The following is a 20355-nucleotide window of genomic DNA, read 5'->3' on the forward strand; positions in this document are numbered from 1 at the left end:
AGAACCTCAGTTTCCACCTCTGTAAAATGGGATTATAGTACCAACTTCAAAGGGTACTTTCAACTGAGCCTATTTAAAATTAAATTTAGACCTTTAAGTAGCTCTTACTTTTCTACAGAATAAAGCCCAAGATTCTTAGCAGGGCATACAGGGCCCTTTAGGCAGATAGTCAGCACTTAAATGGTAACTATTGTTCTCTTCTTCTACTTTCTTCTGAGCAATCTCCTGATGGTATATTAGACTGGTTTCATTTCAACACATTACAATTAAGCTAGCGTAACCAAAATAAAAAAAAAGGGACCCAGTTGTATTTGGGTTAAATGGATGGCTTTAGATGGGCTCAGGAGCTCAAATGTTGTCTGGACTGTGTCTCTGCATTTCTCCACTCTACACTATCATAACTCATCTCATGGAAGAACTCTGGTTTTGCTTGGATTACATGCCATGAGGAGCTTGGACTAAGGGGAAGTTGGAGAGAACACCAGGATTAATGAGCCAATGGAGTTGGGGAGGAATTCCTTAAAGGAAATGAATACAACCAAAACTAGAGCTACCACAGTCCACTTTGCATAGTTTCATCTCTATACAAGAATCCTCAGATTTTTTTCTCCAGCCCAGTCCTTTCTCCTGAACACGCGGTATTATGTTGCAGATTGCCTGCCAAATGGACCAGCTCACCTCAAACTCATGGTGTCCCAAACTGCATTCATTTTCTCCATCCTGCTCCACCTGAGTTATCCAGGTAGACAACCTGCTATCAGTTTTGGGTCCTCTCTCTGCCATATCCTTTCTTCTTCCTTTTCACTGCCATTTCTCTAGGTCAGGACTTCATTGTGTCACAGCTTGCCTCTAAGCTGGCTCCTAGCTGGTCTCCCTTCCTTCCTCTGCTTTCCCCTTGATGATGTACATTACTGTTGCCAGGTTTGTCTTTTTAAAGCACAATGGGAAACATATTAAACCCCTACTCAAAAATCTTCAGGTCCCAGAGACTTGGGAGGCTGAGGCAGGAGGATCACTTGAGGCCAAGAGTTTGAGACCAACCTGGGCAATGTAGCAAGACCCTATCTCTAAAAAGAAAAGAAAAGAAAAAATCTTAGCCATGTGTGATGGCATGTGTCTTAGTCCCAGTTACTTGGGAGGTTGAGGCAGGAAGATCCCTTGAGCTCAGGAATTCAAGGCTGCAGTGAGCTATGGTTGTGCCATCACACTCTAGCCTGGGCGACAGAGTGAAACCCTGTGTCAAAAACACAAATGAAAATCTTCAGAGATGTCCAAATACAACTATACTAGTTTTTTTGAATCCAAAAAACATCTTGATTTAGGGCCAACTTACTTTTCAACCGTCTATCATGTGAAGGTCTTTCATTCACCATATCCTTAGCCAAACTGAATCCCTTGCAGTTGCCTATGCCTGTCCTGTGCTTTCTTATGTCCATTCATTTGCCATACCTTTTCCTCAGCCTGAACACCTATATTGTTTCTACCTTACTTGGTATGTGACCTGAGCAGACCCTTCAACCTCTCTGATTCTATTTTTTTCATCTGTTAAAAGGTGATGATAGCACTTACCTTACAGGATTGAACCGTAAGAGTGAGTATATGGAGAGCAGCCTGGCCCTATGCTTGCCAAAGAAAGTGCTGAATAGAATAGCAAACTTCTCTTTTTCCCTTTTGGCCCTTCCCACATGTCTTCCAGATCTTGCTCTCTTTCCTCCATCCTGATAACCTGGTTTACCCACTAACAAAAAGCCTCCCCTTTTCTCTCTCCAGAGTTCTTCCTACAGGTTCTCTCGTATCCTTCTCTCTCTCTCCCCCTTCCTGAATTTTTGTTCATCTCAGTAAACAGTGAATGACACCCATAGTGTGCAGGCACTGGCTACCCACTGATGGATCAGACCTTGGCCCTGAACTTTCAGGAGCCCAGGCAAACCCTCACATTCCAAATGATATGATGAGTGTTTGCATGCACTCTCTCCCTTCTGACAGCCAGATGTCTTTCCAGCCCCAGTCCCTCCAGTCAAGGTCCTAGCCTGCTTGAGAAGAGGACACTGGCTTGCTGGCTGAGGCCCAGGGACATGCAGAATGATTAACTGGCAAACACCTTGCCCTCATCTTTGCTCTCCTGTCCTCGTGGGCTCAACCCTCCCCTCAGCTCCTCTGTGTGGGTACTGTGTAGGAAGTGCCCTTTGACCTTTACAGGATAGGGAAGGGAGAAGCTTGACACACTCCCCAGGAGGCTGCTTCTGTCTCCACCTGCCACTCCTGTTGCCGCTCTCCCTAGATCCTCAGCTCCTGGTGTCATAGCTGATTCCCCCGTGTCTCCCACGGCCTGTTTCTTCTCACTCACACATAAACATGCAGGCATACCTTTTTCCATTTTTCATTCACTGCCATTCCTGCTTCTCTGATCCCACTTCCATTTAATTTTTGTGCCAAAACATATACAGTCTCAGACAATCACAGAAATAGAGTTCATAGCGATAGTGGTTTTTAGGCTGAACTTTTATTTCATTTTTTAATTTATTTTTTGAGACAGGATCTTGCCCTGTTGCCCAGGCTAAAGTGCAGTGGTATCATCCAATTCCTGGGCTCAAGCAATCCTCCTGCCTCAGCCTCCCTAATAGCTGGGACTACAGGCACATGCTATCACACCTGGCTAATTTTTCTATTTTTTGTGAAGACAGGGTCTCGCTACGCTGCTCAGGCTGGTCTTGAACTCCTGACCTTAAGTGATCCTCCTGCCTCGGTCTCCTATTACAGACGTGATCCAGTGCACCTGGCCAGGCTGAATTTTTAGAGAAACTACATTAATGGTTTATCTCCTTGAGAAAAAGGATAGATAAGGGCCCCTTGGAGAGCAGTGAGTGAGGAGTGAGTCAGCAGGGTGGGACCCAGGGGAAGTCATCACCTCACTTCCCATGAGTCGGGAAGGCTCCATGAAGGAGGTTTTAGCTGTTGGACTGAGTATTCTTTCCCTACTACACCGGGCCTTCTTCCTTATCAAGTTTGGGAGTTCCTTGACCCCTTCAGTTTTTCCAGTTGATCCGCCCACCCCTGGTTAGTTTTCTTTCTACTTAGCCTTCACTAACCTTCTCATCTACAAGGCCTTCTTCCTGGCTTCCCTGCAAATCCCAATGGTCCCGTTTCTGCTCCTCTGCCTCCCAGTCACTTAGCTATGCTGGAGAACATCACACAGCCTTCTCCACTGTGCACTCATGGTCTCCCAGCCAGTGGGGCCTTCAGCTCTGCTCACCAAACCTTCCCAGCACTCTGCCTTCAGCTGCCCCAGACTGCCACTTCCCTAAAACTCCTTATCCTACTCCCCGCTCATGCTCAGAAAATACCTCACCTTCTGATTAAAGGAAAAAATAGACTCCCACATTTCAGTGTGGGAGGTGTTCTCCTTAGCCACAGGCTAATCTCTCCCTGTGGTTGCTGGATCCCATTGTCTCCTTCCACGCCTCATATATACATGCTCCAGCCTCTTCCCATTAAAAACAACCATTGGAATCAATCTGGAGGTAAGAGCCAGGCAGTAAGCTCCCCAGGTGATTCTGGTGTGCAGCCAGGGCTGAAAAATATAAACAGAATCAAATCCAAACTTCTTACCATGGCATACAAGGCTCTTCATAAATTGACTCCTGCCTACTTTTCCTGCCCTTCCCATAAGCCCTCTGAGCTGGAGCCATACCAAACTACTTAGAGTTCCCCAAACCTGCCACATCCCTTGCTCCTGTGCCTTCACATACACATGTCCCTCTGCCGGAAGGCCTTTCTCTGCCTTATAGAAAGGGTCCTTTAATGCTCAACTTAAGTGTTACTTCTGTGAATCCTTCCAGAACTAACCCACACCCTGGGCTAGTACCCCCCCACCCGATTGCTTTCATAACCTTCTGGGTTTATCTCTATGGGAATACTTGCCACATGCTACTATAATTGTTAATTTATATGTCTGTCTTCTCCATCGCACTATTTTGCAGGAACCCTAGGGCCATGGAGATCCCATATGGTAGGACTTGGGGCTAGGTGGTCTATATCAGATATTTGAGGATGCTTTCTCCCAGGACCTGGACAAGAACTGAATGAAGTGTCTTTGAGCATGTTCATTCTAGTCAGTCAACATTTATTGAGGGCTTGCCATGGTCATACACCAACATAGTCCAGTTGAATAAATGCATAGTTGAAATTCCCTATCACTACTGTGTTTAGCTTCTGGGACAGTTTCATCATCTGTAATCTTCTGCTTTATTCATCGTTAGTGGACTCTCATGTTGGACACTTGATCCGAAACTTCTCAATAGTGCTCTCAGAACAGTGCTTTGCACAGTGTTTAGGAATAGTGCTAAATGAATGCTTGTGAATCTACATATAAGTATGTCCCTTATTGATTTAGTATTGGACTGCTTCCCCACCCTGTCTATTAAATGTTGAGACAGAAACAGTGCTGAGCACTTTACATGGGTCATCTCTTTCAATCTAAACAATAATCCTATGAGATAGGTACTTTTATTATTCCCATTTTATAGAGGTTCAGCCACTTACATAAGGTCACACAGGTACAAATTGGTACATTTGAACTCAGGACTTTGGAGTCAGGTGTGACCCCCCCAAAGTCACTAGCATATACCTGGAATACATTAGGCTTTCAATAAATATTTATTGACTCAATGAAACTGTTCCCATGGAAGTAGAAAGGCTTTTGAATTCTTAATGTCCTCCCCACTTGACTCAGAATTCCTCGACCTCTCTTCCTTTCTCACAATGTCCCCTGTATGCTAAGATTCACTCAACAAACATTATGGGGGTCAACTGAGCGCCAGACAACGGGCCAAATGCTAGAGATACAGAGATGGAGCTAGGCGTGGTGGCATGACCGTGTAATCCAAGCTACTGGGGAGGCTGAGGTGGGATGATTGCTTGAGCCCAGGAGTTTGAGTCTAGCCTGGGCAACATAGGGACACTCTGTCTCTAAAAAATAAAAATAAATAGAGATAGAGATGACTAAAACATGGCCTCTGCTGAGAGGAGCTTATAGTCAGGGGATGCAGATGAGCAGATAATTACATTACAGTATGATTGTGGGAGCAAGAGGAAGGAGTGACTTATTGCCTGGGAGACTTCACTATACCTTGTACTGAGCCAGGAGGCAGAGATTGGGGGTTGGGGAGTATGAAAGACCTGACATCTCTGGGAAATAGTTAAAGCACAGGTAGAATGAGAGGACCAGGTAGGGACTACATCAGGTAGGGTCTTAGTTTACACTGCTAAGAAGTTTTGAGTTTTTTGAATAGTCAATTCTTCCATTTTCTTTTACTGGCAGGTGCTAATGGGCTGGGTCATATCTGTACTTTGCCTCATACCTCTTACCTGAGCTCCAGGACTGAACTTCCACATAGCTACATCCCACCATTTAAGCACATATTATTTCTCCCAGCCACCACCTCTTCTGAATTCCCTAATTCTGTCCACATTCACACCAGCCTACAAGCAGTTATTGGATCACTGTATGCAAACCACTGTTCCAGGAGCTGCTGGAGATACAGATTTCATTTCACTAAAACCTAGTCCTTGCTCCCACTAGTTCAGTCTAGATGGTGAGTATGTGGAGATGTGGATATGGGGGCCAGGGAGTGTAGAATAGACAACTAAATATTCAGAGAGCTAGTCTTGCTGTCTGGAGGAAATCTCTATATTGTATGCCTTCTTCGATCCCATCAGTTCCCAAACCTTGTTAAGTCAGGCTTTTGTTTCTCACCTGGTCTCCCTCCAGCACCCTCCTTACACTGGCTGCCAGAGTGAAGTGATTCAGCTAGACTGTAAACCCCATGGGTACAGGGACAGTGTCACCAGAGCTTAACACAGTCTTACACACTGTAGGTGTTCAATAAATGTTTGATGGATGAATGATACAAGTCTGATTATATTCTCCTCCAAAATCTTCAATTTCTCTTCTGCTTCTAGAATAAAAATCAAATGGCTCCATTTGGCCTTCAAGACCTACTACATTCAGCCACAGTCAGGTTCACTTCCTTTTTTGCCTTTCGCCACCCTGAAGGCCAGTTTAGCTAGTGATTCACTAGTCTTGCCCCAGGTTACTTGTATTCTCCCGCCTCCGTTCCCGGAAGTCCTCTCAGCGGATCCTAACGCTAGGGCTCGTCCAAGTTTATAGGCTCCTAGAGAAGGCTTACCTGGTCAGCTGCTCCCTCCCGCTAAGACCTCCCGCCACCCCAAGTCTGCCTCCCGCCCGCCCCTCTGGGCTCACTCTGCGGGGGAAGGCGCTCTTTGAAGGAAAGATTGAGCCCTGGAACTCCCCCGAGCCGTAAGCTGGGCCAGCCGCAAACAGATGGGTGGTCCTGTTGGTGGGCCAGTCGCCCGCGGGCCGAGAGTGGGCGCACCGGGGCTGCCCGTTGGGAGGAGGCAGCGCGCTCCCGCGCCGGGCCGGGCCGAAGCCAGCAGCCGGGGCGGGCAGAGAACGGGAGGGAAGGGGCGGAGGAGTCCGGGCTGCTGAGCTTCCTGCCGAGACCGCGGCCCGCCCCTACCCCCGCCCCCGGGCCGGTCCTGCGCTGGCCGGCCTCCTGCCCCGGGCGGCCGCCCAATCAGCGGGCGCCCCCTGCCCGGCCCGCCCCTCCCCCTCCGGTGACAGAAAGTCAGCCCAGCAGATGAGGAAGTGGCAGGCAGGCAGGCTGGCCCCGGGGACTTCTCTCTGGCCCTGCTCCCTCGAGCCTTCCGCTGGTGCCCGCCTGGCCCCCCGCTGGTGAGTCTGGACCTTCCCCGGGCTCTCCACGTGCCGGCGCCCCCTGCCTGGCCCAGCCCTTGCCAGCCCTGCCCTGCCCTGCCCTGCCCGGGCTGTGGGCGAGGCTGTTACTGGGGCGAGTGGGTGGGAGGTCCCAGCTCCCTGGGGCCGGGCCTCGCCTACACCCTCCCTCCCCCGACACCCGCGTCCCCGGCCTCATTTGCTTACACCCAGGCCTTCCTCCACCACCTCCAGCTCTTGCTCCTCACCCCCTCCCTCCCGCTCTGCCCTCGGCTCCCCCTTCCCCTCCGCCTTCCTTTGCCCGGCTCCTTTTCACTTCCATCCATCTTAAAGGAAGGAAGGAAGGAAGGAAGGAAGGAAGGAAGGAATAGCCTGAGTTCCCCTACGGGGACACACCCAGATTTTCCTTCCGCTTGGGGAGAGGTCCTTCCCAGAAGCTTTGAGTCCCTCCTGACCTCCAGGGTGTGTGTATGTGGGAGGGTGGGGGTGAACTGAGGCTTGGTGGTTGAGAGCGATAAGCTGGCAAACTCATCGTGTGTAGAGCACATGCCTAAGCCTAGGCCCTGCCCCAGAATGGGCACCCCACAAAGTCTGCACGTGAGGGAAGAGGTGATCATTGGTCTCGGCGAAAGAGCTGTGCCAGACCGAGGGCAGGTGCGTGTCTGCTCCCAGGGGCTCACACGTGTGCGAGTGGACCTGTGTGTGCGCCTTCCAGCGGGCGTGGGCCTGGGCGGGGAGCAGATGCGTCTGCACATGGTACCCAGCCTGTGAGGGCGCTGTGTGAGGGCGGTGTGAGGGCTGGAAGCCACGCGAGTCACAGTCCGTGGAAGCCAGTTTGGCTGGTGTGTCAGAGGCAGGAGGCTGTATGTGTGCTAGCCCTCCCGTGTGCTGGCTTTGTTGTCGGGGGCATTGGGGTGGGCAGCTGAGACGAAGGGGGCCTGTGCGGATGGCAGGGCTGGGGCATGACCATGGTGTGTCTGAAGAAGTGGGGGGTGACATGGAGGTGTGGGGCAGCACCTGTGAGGGGTGTGCGCAGGGTGCACTGCAGCCCCTGGTGGATGTGTCAGAAGGTGTGCTGCATCACTTAGCACCTGTGCAGGTGGGTCTCTGGATGGAGGGAGCCAGGAGCACCTGCTGCCTTGGCTGGGGAAATACCTTGTCCCCCTGGGACTGTCTCAGAGTCCCAGGTTCTCCTGAGTCTGGGCAGAGGCTCTTGTGTCCCTGTGAGCCTTCCCCCGACATTCCTTCAGGCTCTGAGGGGGATGGGGCCTAGCCCATTAGGACCCCTCCCTGAGGGAGGGAAAGATTCCTGAGACCTCCCCCACTCCCCCACCTCCTCACATGCCACTGGCTTCCCTGCCCCTCCCTGGAAGAGAAAGGTGATTGTACCCATTCTGAAGTAGGACAAACTGAGAATTAATGGCTGGCTCAGGAGAGGATGCTGGGTGTGGATTTTCAGCAGTTCTTTGGGCCAAGGCTAGGGCTGGAGTCTGGGGGAGGTTTCTGACTTGGAACCTTGGACCTTAGCTCATCTGCCTGGTCCAGGGTGGGTGGGTGCTGAGTCTGGGGCTTTACTTGGCTTTCCCAATCCTGGTGGGTCCTGCTCCGCCCCCCACAGGCACTGACCTGTGGCCTGGATCCACTCTCCACCCCATGCATCCTTTCGGCTGGGGTGGGTGGAGGGAGGGGCTACTGCCAGATCTAGTCAGACAGGTGGAGCCGCCGGGGCAGGAGTCTCAAAGAGCCAGGCTCCAGGAGAGGAAGGGCTCTTGGAGAAGAGAGAGGAGGAGAGAGGACAGCACCGAGAGGAGAGCCTGGAGGTGAGAGCCCTGGGAAGGCAGAGGAGAAACCCAGGGAGATCAGTGTCCCAGCAGGGGAGAGGAGGAATCCCAGGCAGGTTCTGGAAGGAATAGAAGGGACCAGGGAGGTGAGAGTTCTGCCAGGGGAGAGGAGGGACCCTGGGAAGATAAGAGTCCCTGGAAGGGACTGGGGGGAAAAGAGAAAACAAGAGAGGAGCTGTTGAAGGGGAACATCCCTGGAGAGAAGAAAGACCCAGAGTTGGTGAGAGACCTGGGCAAGGAAGGGAGAGGAAGTTCATTCTAAAGATGTTGGTGAGGAGTTAAGACTCTCTGGAAAGAAACCAGGGATTGAGAGTTCCATGGAGGAAGAGGGGAGAGGAGGCCAGGAAGTAAAACTCTCTGGAGAGGGCAGAGAGTGAAGAGAGGAAGGTGTGGAGAGGAAGGTGTGAAGAGGAAGGGTGGAACAGCCCTTCCCGGTAGGCAGGATGTGTAGGGAGCAGATGTCCCCACCAAACTGCCTCCTCCTTCCCTAGACCCCAGCAATTGCTTCCTCTCACTGCTCTTCTGTCCTTTCTGCAATGAGGAATCGGGAGTTGTCTGGTTCTGTGTCTTGTCTCTGGGATGAGGGTGCACAGTGTGCTCTGTCTGACATCTACCTTCCATACCTCTCCAGAGTCCTTAGCCAGGATGGAGGCTGTGGTGAACGTGTACCAGGAAATGATGAAGCATGCAGGTAAGGTGCCATCCACCAGCCCTTTCCTCTCTTCTTCTCTGGGATCCCTGGATCTAGGGCTGTCTGCTAATGGAGAGACCTCATGAACCCCTTGACCCTTTTATGACCTGACCTCATGTCTGTAGAGCTGGTGAAGACCTTTTGGAACCCATGGCCCTTTCTGATCCTTTGACCTTTCTTCATAGATCCCCGGATCCAGGGCTACCCTCTGATGGGATCCCCCCTGTTAATGACCTCCATCCTCCTGACCTACGTGTACTTCGTTCTCTCCCTTGGGCCTCGCATCATGGCCAATCGGAAGCCCTTCCAGCTCCGTGGCTTAATGATTGTCTACAACTTCTCACTCGTGGCATTCTCCTTATACATTGTCTATGAGGTGGGCCCCTGGGATGCCTGGGCTTTAATTCCTGCCAGCAGCATAAGGGGTGGGCTATAGGGCCAGAGCATGGCATCTCTCCTTTCCAGAGAGGCTCAGGTCCATGTCTGCAGCTAGCAAAGGGGAGGGAAGTGCTGGGAGGGGAGAACTCTGGTGGTCTAATCCACACCCTTTCCTAGTTCCTGATGTCTGGCTGGCTGAGTACCTATACCTGGCGCTGTGACCCTGTGGACTATTCCAATAGCCCTGAGGCACTTAGGGTAAGTAGGGGCCAGGGCTAGATCAGAGCAGCCTGGGGGATAGGAGTAGTTTGGGTGTGACCTGTGCCCATGGCCTAGTTTAGGGAGACTCTTAGAGTAGCCTGTGGGGTCCTAAGGCTGCCCTGACTTCTTGCAGATGGTTCGAGTGGCCTGGCTCTTCCTCTTCTCCAAGTTCATTGAGCTGATGGACACAGTGAGTAGTTATATGAGATGCGAGAACTGGGGAGAGAAAGAAGGGTAGAGGCCCTGGGTCTGAACCCCCTTCTCCCACTCTTCTCTCAGGTGATCTTTATTCTCCGGAAAAAGGATGGGCAGGTGACCTTCCTACATGTCTTCCATCACTCAGTGCTTCCCTGGAGCTGGTGGTGGGGGGTAAAGTTTGCCCCGGGTGAGTTGTGTGGGCCACAGGGGGAAGAGGGTGCACACTGGGGACCAGAGGCTCGACTCTGCTGACCCTGTTTTATTGTCTACTCACAGGAGGAATGGGCTCTTTCCATGCCATGATAAACTCCTCTGTGCATGTTGTCATGTACCTCTACTATGGGTTATCTGCCCTTGGCCCTGTGGCTCAGCCCTACCTTTGGTGGAAAAAGCACATGACAGCCATCCAACTGGTGAGGGGCTTGGGCCTGGCCTATAACCATCCCCCCAACATACCTAGTCTGGATCCTGCCCTTCTCCAACCTGACTCACCTTTGACCCCTTCCCTCCCCACTCAATGTTTATTTCTTTCTCTAGTCCCTCTTACCCTGTAGTCCTCTCACTGTCCCCTCTGACCCTTGCCTTTCTGTCCTAGATCCAGTTTGTCCTGGTCTCACTGCACATCTCCCAGTATTACTTCATGCCTAGCTGTAACTACCAGTACCCAGTCATTATCCATCTCGTCTGGATGTATGGCACCATCTTCTTCGTGCTGTTCTCCAATTTCTGGTATCAATCTTATACCAAAGGCAAGCGGCTGCCCCGTGGTGTACTTCAGCAAAACGGAGCTCCAGGTATTGCCAAGGTCAAGGCCAACTGAGAAACATGGCCTGGATAGGCGCCCACCTAAGTGCCTCAAGACTGCACCTTGGGCAGCATCTGTCAGTGCCCTCCTTGTCTACACCTGTGACCAGGGCTTGCATGGTCAGGACTGAGCAGGGGACTGGCCCTCCCCTCCCCACAACTGGTCTACAGGGACCACAGCTTCCGTTCGTTCCTCACCCACTTCCCCCTGCCAACTCCAGGGATGTGGCCTCATTGCCCTCTGCCACTCCAGAGCTGGGGGCTAAAAGGGCTGGACACTTACTTCCCCCTCTCTGCCTTAAACTTGGGAGAGGAGCACTCAGGGCTGGCCCCCACCAGGGTCTTGTGGCCTTTTTCCTCACACTGAAGAGGTCAGCAATAATCTGTCACTGTGGACCCGGTTTCCCTCCTCCACCCCACACTGAAGCAGTAGCTTCTGGGCCAAAGGTCAGGGTGGGTGGGGGCCTGGGAATACAGTCTGTGGAGGCTGCTTACTCACTTGTGTCTTAATTAAAAGTGACAGAGGAAACCAGAGGTCATGTGTGTACATGTGTGTGTGGAAGAGGTAGGGTACACAGCTTGCTTAGCCCTGTCTATAAACAGGAGTGATGGTCAAGGCTCCCAGAGGACATTTCTAGCTCTCTGATCCCAGTAGAGAGGAGCCCTTGGGACACAGGTCACGCAAGAAGAAAGGGAGACATGACTTTATTAGAAAAATAAAAAACTGAGGCAAAAGGTTGGTCCTCAACGGATGCCTTGGTGGATGAGGCTGCTTTTCGCTGCACTAGCCTTCTCCCGCTCCCGCCGCCGTGCAGGGTCCAACTCAAAACAGCGCCATAGCCTCAGGGTCTCATCTGCTGCTGCTGATGCCACAGTGGCCCCATCTGGGCTCATTGTCAGACTCAAGACCCGGGATGTGTGACCTGGGGCAAATGAGGACAGTATATCTTAATGCAGACACATCCATAGACCTCCCAATTTTGATGGCCACGTTGCCTTTCTTGTTTTTCGTAACCACTTTATTGAGATAAAATTCATACACCATAAAATTAATCCTTTTAAAGTTCACAATCGAGTGGTTTTTAGTATATTTGCAAAGTTGTGCAACCAATAAAACTATCTAATCCCAAAACATTATCATCACTCCCTATTACCCTCTTCCCCTAGCCCCTGGCAACCATGAATGTGTTCTGTCTCTCTGGATTTCCCTATTCTGGACATTTCATGGCGAGTCATAATATGTGGCCTTTTGTGTCTAGCTTTTCACATAGCCACCTACCTTTGAGCTCAGCCACCTTGGCCATGGTTGGGTACTTCCAAATAACCAGCTGGTTCTGGGCAAAGCCATGGCCTGAGATGAGCTCCTTGTAGTGGGGAGACCAGAGGATGGAACACACCTGTGGAGAGGAGATAGCATGGGCACGACATACAGGCTGACTCAGAACTGAGTCAGTTCCAGTGTTGGGCACCCTGCCAGGTGCTACAGACTTAGACTTGAATGATCAGTCCTTACAAAAGCCCTTTGAGGGACAATAAAAGATGGTCCCCAACTTAACACTTTTGACTTTATGATGTGTTTATTGGGATGTAAGTCAGGGAGTATCTGTATTATCCATTTTATAGATGAGGAATCAATCAGAAGGAAGTTCAATAAATTGCTTAAGGTCACATGCAAGTTAAGTTAGTAAGTGACAAAGCCAGAATTTGAATTTTGGCCATCTGGCTCTAGAGGCCATGTCAAGGGCGAAGTTGCATGTGGGGGAATGGAAAGAGGAAGCGGAAGTGGTTGCATGGAGGCCCACCAGCAAAAACCTCAAATGTCATTATAATGGATTTGGATTATATGCCATAGGTGATGGGGAGCCATTACAGGCTTAAGGACAGTAATAGACCGCTCAGACCAGTGTAGAAGACAGATTGGAGGAAATAAATGCTTGAAGCCCAGTGAGGAGGCCATTGTAGTGGGCCTCCACTGGGAGGAAGGGTGAGTCTGAGGGAAGGGGACAGATGTGAATGATGTTCTGAGGAAAAACTGACAGACTGTGGTGAGGAAGACGAACGATTCTAAAAGGTTTTTCATATTTCTGAGCAGGTTCTTCCATTCTGAAGCAATTTAAAAAGAGAAGAAGGAACACATTTCAGCAAGGCAAGGGGAAGTGACAAGTTTAATTTGGGACCTGTTGAGGTGGTTATGCCTATTGGGCATAAAGGTGGAGACAGCTACAGACTGTTGGAAATAGAGCTCATAAGTGAGAGCTGAGTTCGAAGTCTGGGAATTATCAGGGTATAGAGTTGGTGAAGCCACTAAAGTGAACATAGTCGCCCAGGAAGACTACACAGAGTAAGAACATATCTGGGAGTGAGAGGCTGGAATAGGTAAAAGACTACCTGGGAATGGGCATCCACAGCACTCAGACAGGCCCCAGAACAGACATTCCAGATGCGAATGTGTCGATCACTGGTACCCCCTCCTGTTGCCAGGACATTGGATTGCCAGGGACACCAAGCTACAGCCTAGGTGGGATAACGGTGGGGTCAGCAGGTACTAGAACTAGACAAGGAGCTATAGGGGTCACAGATTAACCCAGTCCAATCCCACCATCCCATCTCCCCTTAATAGTCCCCATGTTATAGATGAGGGTCTACAGAGACCTTAGCCCAACCCCCCCTCACCTTGACAGCCCCTTGATGCTGGGTGAATGTTTGCAAGGGAACCCAGCCACCCTCTCCAGGAGCACTAGGCCACACATTAACCAAGTTGTCATTGCCACCACTGGCCAAATGTCGTCCATCTGGAGCCCAGCACAGCCCACACACTTCCTGGCTGTGGCCACTCAGTGTGGCCACATGGTGTTCTGCTACCCGAACATCATGGTGGTGGATGTGGCCGGAGCGTGAGCCGCTAGAGGAGGGAGAATGGGAATCAGGTTCTGTGGCAGCACCAAATGCAAACAAGCCAGGGCTGCTTCAGTTCAGGGGTGTACAGTTAAGAGCAGAAGGGGCAAAAATCAGACTGATTTTGCCAAAGACTGGCAAAAATCACTGACCTGGACAGGATATAGCTGTTCCAACTTAGGGAGCCGACTCGGGCAGAGTGACTGGTCATATTTCGAAGCCGTTTCTGCTGTTGCACATCCCATAGCTAGAGAGAGAAGACCCGCAGGATAAGAGACTGGGACTTGGCATTAACATCCGCCAGCTGGTCAAGTCCCCTGGGTGATGACAGAGCTGCAGTGCAGGGACACAAGTCTCACCTGCACCTCAGCACTGCTGGTGCCCACAGCCAAGTAGTTGCCCTCTTTGATCCAGGCCACAGAGGATACATATTCCCCAGGCTGTTCCATTTGCAATAGCTGCAGGATATCACCAGAACTTGCACTCCACAAGTACACACTATTATCCAGCGCCACAGCCAGTACATTCCCAGAGCTCCAATCCACAAGGTTCAGGTCTGCCAGATGTGGAAAGGGAGGAGCATGAGCTTCCTTGTTTGTCTGGTCCCCAGGCCCTCTTTCTCCATTCACAGGACAAGGATAAGGCTGCACTTACAGTAGTCATTTCGGATTTCAGGGGCATCCAGGATACGGTCTGGCAAGGAAGGAATGTAGCGGCAGGTCTTCCGGCTGGAGCCAGGTGTGGCCTTCTGGCTATAGAGTACTTTCAGTCTGTTCTGGTAACCTGTGGCAACAGAGTGGGTTTAGACGTTGGGAAAATTGACACCTCCCTTACCCTCAGTCTTAGGTAAGAAGAGCAGACAGGTAGCTCCCCTCAGCCCTTATAGATGGACTGACATCTCCCTCCAAGAACCAGGAACTTCAGGTCTTACCTTCTGGGGCATTTTGTGGTTTTCCACTGAGGCGAAGGATCTTGGCTTCCTCCACATCAAAACCGTTCAGGTTCAAAGCCCAGGCTTTCTGATGTTCCTGGCATGTAAAAGTGGTGGCGAAGCATGATGTTATCCAATGGACATAGTCAGAGCCCGTGCCTTGAGACCCTCTCTGACACATACCTTCTTGGTGGGCGTCTGGCTGTCTTCAGGCTGGTTCTCCTTGCTCAGGAGGAAGCTGGCCACCTCCATCTGGGAAGCACTGCGATGGGGGATGTAGCGGTCACCGCCAGGTTTGCTAGGAGTGGTCTGAACCTTAGAACTGGATTTGCCTGGGGCAGAGAGAGAGAAGGCAGTCTGACTAGGCTCCTGGGGAAGGAGGCATCAAGGCTGCGCCCAGCCATTCTCTCTTGCTCCCGTGTCCCGCCACACTCCACCGACCAGGAGTTCGGCCCGGAGTCCTGCCGGCGCTGTGGGATCGGTTGGCGGCCCGCATGGGTGACGGAGCCGGCCCTGCGGCTTCCTTGGCTTTGCGCTGCCAGCGCGCGGGAGGTGCATTGGGGATGGGCGCGTCCAGCTGCAGCAGCGAGTGCAGGTCACTCTCGAACACGAACTGCGCCATGGGAGCGCCTGTGGGGGAGGGGTCCTTCCAGTTGGTGCCCGCCGAGCCCTGGAGGAAGAGAGGCGACCGTGCTCAGGGGACAGCGAGGGGCTCCTCCGTCCCCGACCGGCCACACAATCAGAGGCACCCTCGGCTGCAGCCCCTCATGCCTGGTACCCGCTAGCCGCGGCCCCACCCCGGCTCAGCCCAGCCGCCTCTCACCGTATGTTCCCGAGCAGGTTCCAATCCTAGACCGGCTTCAGCACGGCTGGCTTACGCCTCTTAAACTCTCCGCTCCGAGCACTCATTGGCTCCTTCAAAACCCAACCGTCGCAACTGTCGCCCTCGCCTATTGGCCTCTACGGCACAGAGGGCGGGTCTTCCGGGCATGTTACGGATCTCACGAGAGTCCATCCGGGTAGCGTGATTTGAAGGGTGGGAGAGGGGCTTAGAGGCGGTGCCGGGGTATTGCTGTCTGAATGCTGGTGGGCCTGGGTGAAGTGGAGCCTGCGCTGCCTCGGCGTACCCCGCTCTCTCCCATCCGCTCAGCGTCCCCTCACCTGGCGCGAGTCCAGAGTGTCGGGCTCCGGGTGCTTGAGGTGTCTGAGAGCCTGAGGACGCTCACATTTAAAGCCGCGCGTGGGTCGTATTTAGGATACACGCCTGCAGAACTCGGCGGAGAGACCCAAAGCGCTTGAGCCGTTCAGAGAAGGGAAAGGGGAGCCAGCGAGGGGCAGGCAGGCGGGCGGGGTGGGGCGGAGGGGCGAGGGGACGGAGTTGAGCAGCTTAGGAGCAGGAAGAAGTCCGGAGCTAGTTAGGGTGCATCCCGCTATTTGCTTGGCGCCTGGCAGAACCATCCCCCGACACACACCCCCACTAGAGAGGAAGTAACACACGTGTTTGTTTGTTTGCTGTTGTTTTACAACCAGGGAAAATGAGGCTGGAAGAGGGGAAGGGAATTCCCTAAGACCAGGAAAAAGGACCAGAATCTAAATCTGCCTATCTGGAAGATAAGGTTAGACTGCCCTATGGGAGACACTTTGGCTTACTCCCAGAGCCTTTAGAAGTGTCCGGAATCTTAGAGACCCACTTTAACCTGTGCGTGGTCCACCCTTCTCCATCCCCGCTTAGGGGAGGGATTTGGCCGAGGTCATACAAAGAAGTTGGTGGGAATCCAAGGCTGACTCCCGTTCAATCCAATGCTCTAATAATGACAGAAATGAACTGTGTGATTATGCTCAAAGGTGAAGCAGCAATAATAAAAGTAATGGGTACCACTTATTGACCATCTGCTAACTACTATGTTAAAAGTTTACATACATTATTGAGTTCAATCCTTAATCCCATAAGGCAGATACTGTATCTTCGTTTTATAGAAAAAGAAACTGGGTCAGAATGAGGTTAGGAACTTGCCCAAAGGCGCACAGCCAATAATAAGAGTGCAGCCAGAATTCAAAGTATCTAACTCCTGCAATCGTAACAATATGCTATACAGTCCCAGAAAGAGGCTGGAAAAATCAGGTTCTCAATCATTAGTCTTAACACCAACCCTGATGATAACAGAGAAAAATCTGGGGCTCTTTGCCCAAACTGAATATTGTTATTATCTTTGAATTTGAGGCATTCATATTCTCTATTTTTAATTACCTTGGAAAACAAGGAGTTGGATGTCCTGGCATTAGAAGTGGGGAGTTGGCCAGGCACCGTGGCTCACATCTGTAATCCTAGCACTCTGAGAGGCTGAGGCAGGAGGATTGCTTGAGCTCAGGAGTTTGAGACCAGCCTTAGAAAGAGTGAGACCCCATCTCTATAAAAAATAGAAAAATTAGCCAGGCAAGTTGGCACATGCCTGTAGTCCCAGCTACTCGGTAGGCTAAGGCAGGAGGATTACTTGAGCCCAGGAGTTTGAGGCTGCAGTGAGCTATGATGACACCACGGCACTCTATCCAGGTTGACAGAGTGAGACCCTGTCTCAAAAAAAAAAAAAGGAAGTTCTTGAACTACAGAAAATAAAAGAGGTAGTCTAGTATCAGGCTGGTCAGGGCCTTAAATATTAAGCTATGGACTTCGGACTTTATCTGCTAGGCATTGTGGAACCAGTGAGGGTTTCTGTTTAGGGAAGGACCAAACAAAACATATCTGAGGGGAGAACATGGCCAGCAGTTTGTGACTTCTGGACTAAGGGTAATTGTAGAGGAGAAGGATAAGGGTACAACCCCAGGGAATTTGTACATTTAAAAATAAAAGAATGAAGGAAAGCAATGGAGATTATAAGGACATGGACCTTGAAGTGGGAGGTCCACTATGCTATAAAGTGGTCAAGTAGTAGAGTAATGACAGAAAAGGTCAGATTTGGCCATTGGGAAGCAAATCACCAGTGACCTTGGTGAGCAGGATCAGGAAAGTGGGTGCTTGAGCTCCACTTGGAAGGGGCTGCAGAAAGGATGGGATAAGGAGAGTGTGCAGTCCGCAAGCATAGGCTGCTTATGGAGCTCATCCTCTGACCTCCTCTGTATTAGCTTGCTGTGGCTGCTGTAACAAGCTACCACAAACTGAGTGGCTTAATTGACAAATATTATTGTCTCACAGATTTGGAGGCTAGAAGTCCCAGATAAAGATGTCAGTAGAGCTGGTTCCTTCTGAAGACTGTGAGGAAGAATCTGTTCCATACTTCTCCCCTAGCTTCTAGTGGGTTGCTTGCAATCTTTGGCATTCCTTGGCATGTAGAAGTATCACCATGATTTCTGCCTTCAGCTTCAGTTGGCTTTCTCCCTCTGTGTATCTGTGTCCAAATTTCCCTTTTTATAAGAATACCAGTCATATTGGATTAGGGGCCATGACCTCATCTTAACTAATTATATCTGCAATGACCCTATTTCTCAATAAAATCACATTTGAGATACTGGTAGTTAAGACTTTAACATCTGAATTTGTGTGTATGCGGAATACAATTCAACCCATGATATCCTCCCAATGGTGGAACCCAAACAGAAACCAGAGCCCAAGAGAATTCATTGATGCAGACCATATGAATCAGCCTTGCAGAGCACAGGATAAGGTGGATAAAGATGAAGAGTAGGTCTGGATGGGGCAAATGGATGACATCCAGTATACCCACTCTCCATAATTCCTTCCCCAGCCATATGAAAGCCTCTGATTCTACTCCTAAGGACCCAAGTCTAGGCGGGGAGGAACGTGAGCTTGAGCTATTTATTCCCTTGGCTCCCTCCCTGCCACATCCCTCTACCAAAGGCCACAGCTCCTGCCAGGCAGCCCTCTCTCTTATCTACTCTCAGAGACCTGGGAACCACTTCCTCCCCTGACCCTTTGATGCCCAGGGGTGATGCCAGCTCCTTGTTAGCCCCATGGTACTGCACTGTTCCTTAATGGTTTTCCCAAATCTTGCCCTCCTCTTTGTAAATGCTGTATGCCCTTTATTAAACTCGCATCAAATTACTCAATCTGAGCATGTCATTTATTTCTGCGAGATCCTGACTGATACAGTGTGTATATTTGGAGCCAGCAAAAAAACCCAAAAAACATCAACAACTAAAAAACCATTTGTTTGAGAATACGAATGGGTTAGGGAAAACCATAACCGGAATTGTCTATGTACATTTACTGCTGCATATGAATGGCCAGCAAATGAAGCCCGACCTGCACCCACAGCCACTCCCCATCGCTCTAATCACTGCTCCAAACCACCCCCCATCATATCAGCAGGGGCATCAGACCCTCATAGGAACGTGAACCCCACTACAAACTGCGCATGCAAGGGATCCAAGTTGCGTGCTCCCCGTGAGAATCCAACGCCTGAGATCTGAGGTGGAGTGAGGCAGTGACGCCCCCCCTCATCCCTCCTCCCCTTCCCCACCCGCTGTCTGTGGAAAAACTGTCTTCCAGGAAACTGGTCCCCGGTGTCAAAAAGGTTGGGGATCGCTGGCTAAGAGGATGAGGGAAGTTTGCATGGGGCTAAGGTAATATTGCCCAGAAAGATTTCATTCATTTAGGAATCATTTATTGAAGGCCTACTATCATGCACCAAGCACTACTCTAGGTGCTGGGGGAAAAGGACAAATAAATCAGGGTCCTTGCCCTCAAGGAGCTCACAATCTAGTAGCGGGAGACAGACATATAAATAGTTACTTGCATAAAGCAGCATAGGTGCTTTAGTAGAAGTCCGGGCTGCAGATAAGAACTTTGGAATGGTCAACATATAGTAAAGGCACTGAGAATAGATGGGATTAGAGACTGTGTTAAGAATGGAATCTTGAGTCTGCAATTATCAAGGAGTAGAAGAAACCAGACTAGGAGATTAAGAAAACCAATGCTGTGTGTGGAAACAACTTAAAAAAGAAAAAAAAGAAGGAATAATTACAACAGGAGTTTCAGATATATTAAGCATTTACTATGTCCTAGGCATTGTGATTTACTTAGATTATCTCACTTAATCCTCTTCCTGACCCTATGGGGTACTGTTATTATCCCTGTTTTACAGTTGAGAAAACTAAGGCTCAGACACTAAGTTGTTTGCCAAGGCTGCACAGCTAAGAAGTGTGAAAGACAGGAATCGAACTTAGCTCTGACTCCAGAGTTTTTCCTCTTAACTGCTCATGTACTCAGAGAGGCAGGAGCAGAGCCAGGAGAGAAAGTAATGTTATAGAAGTCAAGGTAGCAGGGAATTATTTATTTCTTTTTTTAAATTTAGAAACCGTATGCGTGTTGTACACGCCCGAGAGCCTCTTCCATCCTTGTCAAGGGGAGTGCTAACCTTCTCTCCTTTCATACAACACTAGCAGAGAATTTAAAGGAGAAATGAGTAGTCAACCATGATGAATGCCACAGAGAGATCAAATAAATTCGTGATTAACAAGATCCTATTGGATTTTGCAATTAGAAGGTTTGAGGTGAACTTTGCCTGGGCAGTTTCAATAGCAAAGTAGCAGTGGGGGTAGTAATTGAAACAGTCTGAGGAGTAAATAGGAAGTGGGGAAGTAGAGA

General features: G+C 50.4%; 2 protein-coding genes across 5 annotated transcripts; one reads left to right on the forward strand and one right to left on the reverse strand.

Moving 5' to 3' along the window:
- The first annotated feature begins 705 nt into the window (after window positions 1-705).
- ELOVL1 (ELOVL fatty acid elongase 1) lies at window positions 706-11459 on the forward strand. Of its 4 annotated transcripts, none has more exons than XM_012649006.1 (8): window positions 706-742; window positions 9227-9286; window positions 9472-9662; window positions 9842-9922; window positions 10059-10115; window positions 10205-10310; window positions 10400-10536; window positions 10719-11451. In XM_012649006.1, exons 2-8 carry the CDS (start codon window positions 9241-9243, stop codon window positions 10941-10943), a joined length of 843 nt encoding a protein of 280 aa, XP_012504460.1. In that variant the 5' UTR covers window positions 706-742; window positions 9227-9240; the 3' UTR covers window positions 10944-11451. The 4 variants fall into 4 exon arrangements, with proteins under 4 accessions (XP_012504460.1, XP_012504457.1, XP_012504459.1 ...); XM_012649003.1 differs by lacking the exon at window positions 706-742 and adding an exon at window positions 6660-6754 and having other exon boundaries at window positions 10719-11459; XM_012649005.1 differs by lacking the exon at window positions 706-742 and adding an exon at window positions 7094-7408.
- A 158-nt stretch (window positions 11460-11617) lies between these two features.
- CDC20 (cell division cycle 20) lies at window positions 11618-17043 on the reverse strand. Its single transcript, XM_012649002.1, has 11 exons — window positions 17002-17043; window positions 15195-15423; window positions 14937-15085; window positions 14754-14850; window positions 14477-14605; window positions 14182-14378; window positions 13975-14069; window positions 13601-13829; window positions 13316-13441; window positions 12207-12324; window positions 11618-11850 (listed from the first exon to the last, which is right to left on the reverse strand). The coding sequence occupies exons 2-11, from the start codon at window positions 15373-15375 to the stop codon at window positions 11672-11674; spliced, it is 1500 nt and encodes a 499-aa protein (XP_012504456.1). The 5' UTR covers window positions 15376-15423; window positions 17002-17043; the 3' UTR covers window positions 11618-11671.
- Between the last annotated feature and the right edge of the window lie 3312 nt (window positions 17044-20355).

This window comes from Propithecus coquereli, unplaced genomic scaffold (assembly GCF_000956105.1).
Source record: "Propithecus coquereli isolate 6110/MARCELLA unplaced genomic scaffold, Pcoq_1.0 Scaffold299, whole genome shotgun sequence".
In the NCBI taxonomy this organism is placed as follows: domain Eukaryota; kingdom Metazoa; phylum Chordata; class Mammalia; order Primates; family Indriidae; genus Propithecus; species Propithecus coquereli.